Here is a 12,001-nt window from a genome sequence, read left to right on the forward strand (position 1 = left end):
ATTGTATCATCCAGAGAGATGAAAAACAAAGATAATCTGTCATGTGCCTTGTTCACCTCTTCCCTGCCTTCGCTCCAATTCTCAATACTTATTAGTTTCCCTCAAACTGTCTTTACCCTTTACCTGTACCAGTGCATATCTGATGTATTACTTAATCTGAGATTGAATCTTCCAGAATCGGATGGTAAGAGGTGGCTGTCATCTTGTATCACTCAGGAAAAATTACTGTCTTTCTTCACAGATGTCTGCGCTGCTCATGGGATTGATTGTGTGCTATGAGTTTAGTTATCTGAGTGGTTTGTGTTGGAGCTCCTGAAGAACTCTTTCATTAGACGCGTTTCTGACTTTTGGGTTAATTCATGAGGACTTTTGTGTTAACGTGCTACATCTGTGAGAGGGTACTGCAAAGCCAGCACTCACAGAGCAACACTGTGCTTACAAGTACCGCGCTCTGCGCGTTGCCAAGGATGGTTTGACAGAAACTGGTGTCTGAAGATAATTAATTTGCAGTCCAGCTGATTGAACTGGAAGTAACAATTAAAGAGAGTGGTTAGTACTTGAATTCTCCTAAGCTTGGATGTTAGTACTTTCGAAGCATGATCCAACACTAATATGTTTCATCAAGCTTTTTCCCAGGAACAAGCTTGTGAAATGGTAACAGATTAACAGATGTATATACGAAACTCTTTGGTATCTCTCTTTTTTTTTTTCCCCCTTCCTGTTTTTTGTTGTATTTTACCGTTCAGGCACTTACTCTGTTAGGAAAAAAATGAGGAGGTTTTCTCCTCTTTCATAAAATATTATGGATCATTTGGAAAGAGGGGAGTGACTGCTGGCTGCCCATTGCTGCGTGTTGCTTATACCCATGGTCCTAATTGACAGTCAGGTTGGTTCTGTGGCACTTAGAAAATCTAGGGTTAGTCTTTAGCTCCATTGAAAATCCCAATCTGTGAAATTGCTAGAAATGCTCTGGCTTCCCATAACTCCTGTTGTTCTTTGTTAAAGAGAGTCTCATCGTGTGCCATCCGTGCCCTCGCTATTAGCTGTTTTAGTAATCCTGTCTTTCTGTTTGACATCTCAGGGTGGTTACTCTCTGTGGGAGTAGATCTGATCCAAGGCAGGAATATAAGAGCCTGATAGAGAGTTTTCAGATCTGAGTAATGTCGTGTGCACTTAAAGCTAAGCGTGTGCTGAAGTAAGCTTCCTTCAGAACCATTTATTTGTTGTAGCTTTTTTTTCCCCAAGTAGTGCTTCAGAAACCTATGAACCCACTAGAACACACAGGCTTTGTAACTCACACTGGGCTAATGTCACTGCTTGATATGTAGCATTGAGCCTGAGTGTAGGGAGAGCATTTCTAGGTCAATGTCCAAACTATGGCTGAGTTTCTTAATGTGTTTTAATGAGGTGTGTCTGTTTATCAACTCTTCCATTGAAAAAAACCCCACAACACCAGCCATTGTTTCCTGCTGTAATACTCATAAGCAGTGAAGCTCACGAGCCCCGATGTCCTTGATAATACGGCACAGTTCAGCAGTTATGAAGTTGAAGTGTGTGTATACATATTTCTCCTTATTAGCCATTGAACTAAAATACACGCTTGGTCTTGCATTTCAAATCCAGAGTGCCTCCTAAATTTAGAGTCACTTAGTGCTCTGTCAAGCCATAATCAGGCAAGATCACTCTTTTTCCCACATCACATAAAATCCTTCATACAGCCTGTTTGTTCCCCTGGGGAGATGCAAGTACCTTGATCCTGCCTCTCTTGGTGACTTAATACACATGCGGACACGGGAATATAAGGCTTCAGGGTATCTGTATTGCAAAAGACATTGGCTCCTGTAGATTATGGCTTATGTAAATGAGTGCTTTACCACACCGTGAGGTTGATTTATTGATTCCTCAGTAGGGTGTGGAGGAGATGGAGCTGTCCTGCCAGGGATTTGACATCAGGGCCAGCTGGTCAGTTGACTGATCTTGCTCTCTTTTCTGTTTAAGCTTCCAAAATTTGTCTCTGCCTTAATAGGTACCTAGTTTTATTCTACTTGTAGTAGTGTTTGCCCTTGACTCTGCTTTTGCTTTGTGCTGCCAGTGATTGCCTTATTTTAGCAGCGCTGCAGTATTCAGATGTTATTCTGCCCTTTCAAACTGTAGCTAAGACAAAAAAAAAAAGTGGCTTCATGTCGTGAGTGTGTTACAGTTTTTTAGAAACATAGCAGCACATGGATATTAAAGCATTTCCTTTGGCCTCATTTTGGTTCTGGGAGAAGAGTTAGCTGGAAAGCATCCAGTTGTACCCTCAGCATTGCTTGAATGAGGCTCGCAGTTCCCAGGGACTTGACACCAACAGAGTTGCTTTCTAACTTCTTTTTAATTAGGAAGAATTCTTTTTTTGTAGCTCTGGGGTAAACAAAAAACAGCTGCAGTGAATGCTTTGTAGGGCAGTGGTTAGAGCAGGGGTCTGAGAACGAGGTGTGGCCTCACTGAGGTCAAGGGAGGAGCCTTTATTATTTTCAGGGTTTCACTCCCCCCCCCCCCCCCCAGTTTTTGGGCAGTCTTTTGGTGGAACGTGACCAAATCACAGATTTTCTGCACTTCAGAGCTTCCTTTTGTAAACTCAAGGGAGAGATGCGCGGCTGGTTTGTGCAGCACTTGCACATTTGTAAAAAGGAGATGATAGGTGCACATCCTTTGCGGTCTGCCTTTGGTCGTGGTTTCCGTAGATTCCCCCAGCACTGACTGATGTTTCTGGCATTGATGAGGATACTCTGCAGATAATTGTCTAGCAGGTGGCAGAGTCGGAACTAATCCATCAATTGGTTAAATTCCACCTGGTCCAAATAATCCTGTTAGTGGCTATTTTGCCCTTTCAGCAGTTTCTTTAGATAATATTCAGGGTTGTGCAGGCAGACAGGTTCCAACCTTGCTAAAGCAGTAATTGTTTTAATTTAAAATTAGAATTATTGTACAAGTCTCTTTTATCCTGTGTCAAACACACAGAGCAACCTCTCATAAACTTGCAGTCAGTTCATCACCAGCTCTTTTCTGCATTATGTGCCATGACCATCGTGTCTAGTTTTGGCCTTTCATTTAGAGTATGCTGGTGCTTTAAGTTGCAGGAGCGGAAGCAACTTTTGGAATAGATGTGACTCCCCATGAGAAATTGGTTACCACGTATCTGGGTGCAGAACTAAGTTAAAAGCAAGAAAGATTTTTTTTCTTTCATGGTGGAGAAGACCCTTTCGCATGTACTGTAAGAAGGAACATACTTGCCATGTCGTGAAAGTAACTAATAAAGCTAACTGGAAATGAAGGAATTCTCTTTTCTCAGGTGACAAGTGAGAGGGTGCGAGGCGATGGTCTCCGGTTGTGCCAGGGGAGGTTTAGACTGCACACGATAGGAGAAATTTCTTCCCATAAAGGGTGCTTATGCATTGGAAGGGGTTGCCCAAGGCAGTGCTGGAGTCTCCATCCCTGGAGGAGATTTAAGAGACATTTAAGAGACGTGTGAGCATGGCACTAGTGGACATGGCGTAGTGGTGGGACTTGGTACATCATGTTGATGGTTGGACTTGGCGATCTTGAAGGTCTTTTCCACCCTAAAAGATTCTATGATTTAGAAGTGTATGATTTTTTTCAAGATGCAGTCACTCTTAAGAAGATAAAAGGCTCAACAAATACAGGAGTTGCAATACAAAGGTAAACCTTTACAGGTTGAAGTGGGTAGCGCTGATTCCCAACTTCTTTTGCCTTTCAATTGTTCTTGCCACAGATGTGACTGTCTCGGTTTTGGGATGGGAAACTGATACGCTACGCTTTGGCTCAAAGCAGTGCACTGTGAGCTCTCTTCCTGTGCGGAATGTTTGCTCCGGGTGGCAAACTGTGCAGCTCACCAGAAAGGCCGTGCACCGCATGCAGCAAGCAGGGGCTGGCTGCGGTCTCCCTCTGCCTGCACACAGCCCCTGATGATGGCCATGCCCCAGGCCTGCTCGCAGTGAGCCATGCAGAAAGCTGGGGGGAGGGTAAGGCTCCTACCTGCAGTAAGCCTTGGCAGTTCACCCCGTTTCATTGAGTAGGTCAGACAGGAAGAAGGCAAGCTCTTTCTCTGCTCTCTGTGTGCTGTAGTAAATTTGTTTGGGTTTGTTTTATAACAAAGCATAGTACTAGAGCCTGCGTTCATTGTTTCCCCTTCATCGAATGCTTCCAGTTCTTTATCGCCTGCCTCGTGGCACAGCGCTGCTCGATGAAGTGTTCTCTATTGGTTTTATTAGTATTAAGGCCGCATCAATTGGCTCTACTTGGCACGCGGAGTCAAGCAGGATACACGGAGAGTTCAAAGTTCAGCGCGGTCAGGAGGCTTCTCATTCTGCGTATGCTGCCAGAAGAGAGGGGCTTTCTAGAAGGACTCGGTTAAAGTGTCTGTGCAAATCACAGGGCAGAGTGCTTGCTTACAAATCTGCATCAGCTGATGGTTCTTTACAATCCGATTGCACTAAAAAATACAAATCACCTAGCAGTGCAACAGCCCTGAGCAGGGAGAAACTGTCCATCCGAATGTAGTTCCTGTCATTTCGGCTGGGGAATAAATGGTATAGGAACCTGGCAAAATCTCATGGAACATTTATACTGGAAATACTGCATTTTTAAAATACCTTCTTGCTTTTGCTGCGCTATGGAGCAGTGTTTCAACAGTCTGAAGGAGCCCCTGGCTGTTCTCTGTTCTCCTGCTGTAAGTGGCACGCTTTGCTGACCTGTGCACACTCATCTCAAATCTCAGCGTGACCCAGTCTCGGTTTCTGCTGTAAGATTAGGAACAGCTGAGCTCTACAGAAGTGCAGGCTCCTCCTGTTTGGTGGGCACCTTGCTACCTAAAAGAGACATCAGGATGCAGAAGAAATTCACTGAGAAATTTGTGGGGACAGGAAAGAATTATTCTCCAAGCACCTAAGCAGACTGCAAGAAGCAGGTTTTCTCTGTTACGGGAATCTCACATGCTGACATGGGTGAAGCCTAGGACAATGCGTGGTATTTGTATCAGTGTCATGCCTCTAAAGGGATGGATTCTTTTTCCTCCATGTATCCATTCCCTGAATCTAAAATGTAACTGAAAAAAGAGAAAGCATGAATTTCAGAAGTAAAAGGCTGACATGGATCTGAAATGCCTTTTTTCAGATTACACAAACATGGGCTGAAGTGCATTTCCCAAAGATATTCAATCACGTACATACCAGGTGATGCAGTAAGTGGGCTGTATGCCGAGGCTGGCAGATGTGGTTGAGGAGATAGCTTGTGAATTCACAGACTCTTCTCCACCCTGAATCCCGTTAATCTTTCCAGAGCTCCCAGAATTGGGTTGTTCATTTTTCTAGGAAACAAATTTCAGACATACAGTTAAATCACACTGCCAACATGCAAGTAAAAGAGGTGTGGCAGTGGGTTATTCTGATTCCTTTCAGTGTAATCTCAGCTCTTGTAAATTTTACTCTCAGGCTTTCTTTTCCCTTCTTTCTCACCACCTTCCCTTCTATCCTTACTGTGTTAACTCAACATTAACTTTGTCGCTTTCTTTCCAGTTGCCTCTTCTTCCCCCCCCCCCCCCCAAGATAGCATCAGACTTTGCTTAACTATTGTTTTTGTTTGGGGGGGGGTTGTTTTGTCAGATGTTTATTGAACAAAACAAGATGAAAAGGCAGAGTCAGCTGCTTCTGCAAAATTCTGCTCCTGATCAGCAGCTTTTGAAGGCTTTGGATGACAATGCGAAGCTAACCCATACGTTAGAAGAAGAGAGGCTTCAACACCAACAAAAGGTAAAACTACTCATTTCATGTAGGAATGTTGGAAAGCTTCTTGAATTTAAGGATGAATTAATGCTGTGGTTTGCCAACTGCAGGTCAAAGAATTGGAAGAGCAGCTAGAAAACCAAGCACTGCATAAGGAGATAAGTCGTCTTAAACAGCAGCTAGAACTCTTAGAAGAAGACAAAAAGGAACTAGAGCTTAAGTGTCAGAACTCTGAAGAAAAAGCAAGAGACCTAAAGCATACAGGTAAAATCATGTAATGAGTTTACTTTCAGAAGTACAGTAGAGTAAGTGAATGGTACACATCTAATGGAATTACACATGCTGTACTTGAGACCCAAGAAGCAGCAGCTTTTGTGTAGCTGAGATCACAGAATCGTGGAACTGTGTGAAGAACCTTTAGAGGCCAGCTGGTCCAACTCCCTGCACTGAGCAGGGACACCCACAGCTCCATCAGGTGCTCAGAGCCCCATCCAGCCTGACCTTGAGTGTCTCCAAGGACGGGGCACCCGCCAGGTCTCTGGGGAACCTGTGTCAGTTCTTCACTACCCTTATTGTGAAAAACTTTTCTCTTGTATTTAATATAAATCTTCCCTCTTTTAGCTTGAAACCATTTTCCCTTGTCCTATCACAACAGATGCTGCTAAAGAGCCTGTTCTCTTCTTTCTCACAGCCCCCCTTTAGATACTGAAAGGCAGCTCTGAGGTCTCCCCAGAGCCTTTTCTTTTCCAGGCTGCACAGCCTCAGCTCTCAGCCTGTCCTTGTAGGGAGGTGTTCCATCCTTGGATCATTTTTGTGGCCTCCTCTGGATGCACTCCAACAGGTCCGTGTCTCTCCTGTACTGAGGGCTCCACATTTGGATCTCCAGATCCAGACTTCCACTTCCCATGAGGAGAGGTTCAGCAGCTGCCTTCAAAACTCAGAACAGTCACTAGTCACTAGTCTAGAATGCATGTAAAGGAACAACACTGTAAAACTTCTGTAACAAATAAAGTCTGTTGTCAGATTGCCCTCAGTCTTATAGATGGATATATACATCTGAGTGGGTTTCTGTGTGAAAGAATCATTCATATTCAGCCAAAATGTGCTCCTCTTTCCTAGTTTTAAAGAACGAGTAAAATTGAGTGAGGAAATTTGTTTATTTATGGCTCTTTATTTAAAATTGCTTTTAAAAAGGAGCCCTGGTGTGTGCAGCCTTACTACAAGTACTTACTATAAGGACTGTTGGCCTGTGGTTTGTTAATTTGGTGGCACAAGCCTTTGCTTTCGTTCCTTTATTCAGTTGAAGGCCTAAGCAGGTACTAGTTTTAAGTATGATGTCTGGTCATGAAAACACTTGAACCCATAAAAGTCCCAAATCCTTACCATTAGATAAGACTCCATGTGTAGCCCCACTTTTCTGAAACTTATCCTTAGAAGCAGTGTTACCTTTAAGCTTGTTAGAAGCGTTGCTTAGGAGAAGTGTTTTTTGTTGGAGCCTTACATTACCCAGCCTTAAAAATACACCTAGGCAGCATAAGAGTTCTCAGCTGTCTTTGAAAAATTCTGAACTTCACAGCGGATTTTGTCCTTCCAGACTTGTTTGTCCTTCAGAGGGAATTTGTCAACATAAAGTTTGTGCCTGGAGGTTAATGTCACTCCGTTATTTTTTTCTTACTTTAAATGATAAAGATTGGAATTTGAATTTGGATTAATCATAATGAGAACTGAAGAATCACATCCACAGGAGAACCATAGCCAAGGGAGAGAATCCCATTCCCCCTCAGCTTGGGCTGTTTGGTGAGAAAAAACAAGCCAAGTCCATCAGCAAGACGTGATGTCAGTTTCTAGCCTCATCCTCATTAATTTCTCTCATCTCTTACTTACTTCATTATCTAAGGCTGCATATGATGCCATTTTGTATTCTGATGTTCATGAGGATTGGTTCAGCTTCCATGGAAATGCAGGAGGCTGGTGTGCAGCCCACAGGCCTCAAGTAGATTGTAGCAGCATGAATGTGGTGAACTTCTATCCATCCTGTGACGATTTTATAGAAAGAATTCTGTTTGAGGGGAGTGTCGTTTTAGTTTCAAAAGTAGCCCAGGTTCCAGGTAAATGGTTTAGTGGGAATCCTGGGCATCCATGAGATTGTTCTTAGTAGAAAATGTTGCCAAAAACAGGACTTCCTAGCAACTGAGTGGTTTTTTGGTTAATTAGTAGCTTTTTTGCTTAAGCCATCAGAGTTGTTCTTAGAGCAGATGTGAGAATCAGAGAACTCACTCAAGGTTTTTCTCTTGCCCAGTTGATGAACTTCAAAAACGAATACACCAGACTGAAAATCCCGCACCTCCTCCTCCGCCACCACCGCCGCCGCCTCTTCCTCCTCCGCCTCCTCCTAACCCTATACGGTAAGTGCTTAAGTCAGGAGTCAGTGTTCTTCACTGAAGAATACATCAGAAGACAGAATACATCACGTGAGTTTGCATTCGAAGAGGAAAAGTGTCTTTAAATAAGAAAGGTTTCCTCTGTCTGCCTTGGGTTTTGTTCGTGCCGCTTTGCCAGCTGCACGCTCTCTGTGCTAACAGACTTGCACTCTGACCAGTTGGGAACAGTGCTTCTCTTCCCAAACCTAATCTATTGTCTGTGACTTTGGAGGAAGAGAGACATCTGACTCCTCTAAATTTAGGAGATTTTTCTTTCATTCACCTGATAGCTGTAATTATAGATCTGTGAAGTGCTTGCCTGAATCTGCTGCTAAGAATAGCCCTTTGAACTGGAGGATATCTTGGGTTATAACTGTTGTCCCTTCCTGTCAAATGAAATTAAGACTGAATTTTTCAGAGGACTATAAAGAAGTGGACTAATACCATGTATTGGGCACTAGCCATAAGTAAGTGGAGTCCTGAAGTGTTTTATTTAATGTTAGGAACATGGCTAATTTTCATGCTGGCTCTATATATGCTTGAAATAAAGCACGTACTACAGTGCACTGTTGAACTAGGGACAGATGTTCACATCCCCTTTTCTTCCATAACAGTCCCCATTTGGTTTAGAAATACGACTTTCAGAACGTTCTGGGAGTCTAAGAGCTCTCCTTGCTTTGCGTGAGCACTTGTTTTTGATTTTCTTTAGCTCCATTTTAGTTTTTCTATTTTTAAATGAACTTGGATAACACTTTCTAACATGGGAAGTACATGCAGATGTCTTGCTAACTACTGGATTAAATATGTAAAGACAAATGATTAGTGGGGAAAACTCAGACCTTTGTTCATCTTGCTCTGTTTTTAGAAATCTAAACATTTTCTGAACAATTGTGTTCGATCTTTTGCTCCTTTTATCTTCATTAACTCATTTGGTTTGCCTACTTCTTTCTCATTAACATATAGCACAAATTAACTTGTGAGTGATTTTTTTTTTTTCATTGAGTCCTTTACTAATTGGGATCGATAGCACTATCCGTTTTAAGCCCTGTGGTGGCTAAATCAGAGCATTTCTTCCAAGTATTGTACAATTTATGTGATCATAAGCTCTTTCAGAACCTGAGTGCTGGATGTTCTCTTTACTCTGGGCTGGAGCTTTGACGCTTTATCTCAGGGAGTTCTCCCAGCTTCATAAGGAGCAATGGGGAGGGATAAGCCCTCCTGACATACTAAATGCAACTAGGACCATATAGGTGGGCTTCAAAATGAATCATTTCCTTGCCTGGATTTTGACTGTAGTGAAGGGATAATTATTTAACACTGTAAGAAGATTACAAACTTGGAGTTGGTGAGGAGATAGTGATCACCATATTTAAGTGTCCTCTGGAGAATAATACTTCACTTCGATATCTGCAGCTCTTCTTTCTTTCTTTTTTATGCTGGAACAGCTTCAATTTGTCATTTGTCACAATGAGACACTGCCTTTGAATATTCAAATCTGAAGTGTTTTGATTTGTGCCTAATGTCTGTTAAAAAGAAATAAATTTCTCTGGTGCATTTTGATGGGAGGCATTGTGGGGGGTAATTCAGAACATACATCTGCATTCGGGAACTGCTAAATGAGTCTTTTGTAAGAAGCTGTATAATCAGGTGTAAGCAAGCTGTTTGCGTGGCACGTTCGGCGTTCATTCTAGCAGCGTGTAGGAGAGGGCAGAGTGATAGTCTGCACTTCTGTTTTTCCCAAAGGTCTCTCATGTCAATGATTCGCAAGAGGTCTCACTCCAACACCAATGTGAGCAAGAAGGAGAAACCTCCTCAGCAGGAGTCAGGTATGGCTCGTCCTTTCTCGAGTTATGTATGGCGTTGGCTGGGCAAAGCTAGTGAAAACGAACTGTGCGTACCAATTGTTATGCAAATACTTGCAATTGTCGGCATTAACGATTGCTGTCCGTGTCCCAGCATATTCATCTACCTTGCAGTCCAGAAATGTGATCGCAGCCCAGTTGTATGAGCTCTGAGATGGCAGATGGTATCTTTGGCATTGTAGCTTTGCTCATGTAAACTTCATCAAGATCCCATGCAAATTTGCATAGCCCTCTTTAGTTATCTGTTCCCCTACAACTGAGCTTGTGATCAGCATCCAGTTTATTTTTTCCAAATGGACTTCAGTGCGAGCAGTCCTAAACCTTAGGGAAGACTTGCTGTGTAACCAAAAGGAAGATCCTGTCTTCCTACTTCTGGCTGTCGTGCTTATTAGAGACATTGAGGCACCGATTTCACTCATTGATGTGACAGAGAAATGTATCTTTCTTTTTTATTTTTTTTTCCTGTGAGGAGAAGGGTGTTCATGTTTATCCCAGACTTGTAGGAAGGACCTGACAAGGTGAGTGCTCAGCTGAGTACGGAGATGTGCTGGGTGAAATGGATGGGGAGAATGCAGGGGTTCCGTTTAGGCTCTGCACAGCTTGCTGGGTTGCATCCTAGCAGTTTGGTACTGCACACTACAGCAGCATTGAGAGGCACAACCAGTGTGTAGCAGACACGTTACCACATGCTGCTGTAGCTGCATGTCCTGTGCTCTACACATCCACAGGCTCCTGGAGGAAGCAGGACAAACCAGCAGTCGTGAAGCAGGATGCAGGTTATGTGGTGGATCATAGAGGGAAGTTTCCAGCTTAGAATGGCATCGTTTTTGTGATTTCTTCTGTCCAGAGCCTTTCCATGGAGCTAGTTTAAATGCTACGGTTTTTATCCCTTGATTCATATCTTATGACGTTACCTCTCAAAGTTGACTGTACCGTTAATCCTTTAATAACACTGAAAAACTAAAACAAAACAGTCTTGCACTAAGGTGGCTCTGCATGTAAAGTAACGGCTGAAATTGCATTTTATTCTTCTTTAATGGAGCTGGAAACTTAGGTTTCCAACTAGGTTGAGAATGGGAGTTAAATACAGATTTATAAAGGATCACGCGTGCCTGAAGAGTCAGAGCTAGTCAGACAAGTGTTGCCAGTCAAAAAAACAAGGTTTTCCGTGTTATTTCTCTCTCCTAAAGCAGAAGAAGTTTGTTTGTAGCAAATTGCTTAGCTTATTTGGTGCCACTTCAACAAAGAAGGGGTCTAGGGAAGCGAACCAGGATGAAATGATGGGCTTAGGGTATAACTGTTAAAGAAAAATTACTGCTAGCTGATGGTAACGGTATTGCAAGCATGGCTGGGTTACTGGATGGGACCAACAAGCGAAAGAGCAAAGGAAGCATTCCCACCCATTTTTTAGGGGAGGAACTGAGGAGTGGAGTGGACTTGGACTTGGAGAATCTTTGGGGACTGGTTATCAGTGTGAGAGAAGCGAGGTGGCTGGTGTGGGTAAAATAATGAGGTGTGACCTAGTACTGAGATCTCTGATGAAGAGTCAATCTTATCTTTCAGTAATAGTTAAATTATGTTCGTTTATCAAGTTTCGCTATCTTGAAGCATCCTAGATGTTTTGATTATATCTTTTTGCTGAGAGTTAGAAACAGTGATTGCAGGAAATACTACGAAATTTACGATGAGCTCTCAAAATCCTATTTCATTATTTATTAGGAAGCTTCAACAGTTCTGGCCTTTCTTCAATCACATGTGAGCTGCTGCTTCTCTTAATAGTTGAACTGTTCTTTATAAAAATAAAAAGAGGGAAAATTTCTTTCTTGATCGAGTTGTTATATCCAACCCGAGGCTTGTTTTGACCCTTGTTAAGGACTTAGGATGAGTGGTTTCAATCCCATACCACCAATTAAGCTTTTATATTTGAAACAGCCTGTTT

At 42.7% G+C, this 12,001-nt stretch overlaps 1 protein-coding gene across 2 annotated transcripts in view; it reads left to right on the forward strand.

Annotated features, from left to right (window-relative positions):
* Positions 1 to 12,001, forward strand: part of SHTN1 (shootin 1) — a 57,973-nt gene that overhangs the window by 32,978 nt on the left and 12,994 nt on the right. For both annotated transcript variants that reach the window (XM_021398302.1, XM_021398303.1), the window contains exons 9-12: positions 5,661 to 5,807; positions 5,891 to 6,044; positions 8,080 to 8,185; positions 9,944 to 10,026. In XM_021398302.1, coding sequence (XP_021253977.1) covers positions 5,661 to 5,807; positions 5,891 to 6,044; positions 8,080 to 8,185; positions 9,944 to 10,026 — 490 coding nt within the window. The remainder of the gene's footprint in view (positions 1 to 5,660; positions 5,808 to 5,890; positions 6,045 to 8,079; positions 8,186 to 9,943; positions 10,027 to 12,001) is intronic.

Source organism: Numida meleagris, chromosome 5 (genome assembly GCF_002078875.1).
Source record: "Numida meleagris isolate 19003 breed g44 Domestic line chromosome 5, NumMel1.0, whole genome shotgun sequence".
NCBI lineage: Eukaryota > Metazoa > Chordata > Aves > Galliformes > Numididae > Numida > Numida meleagris.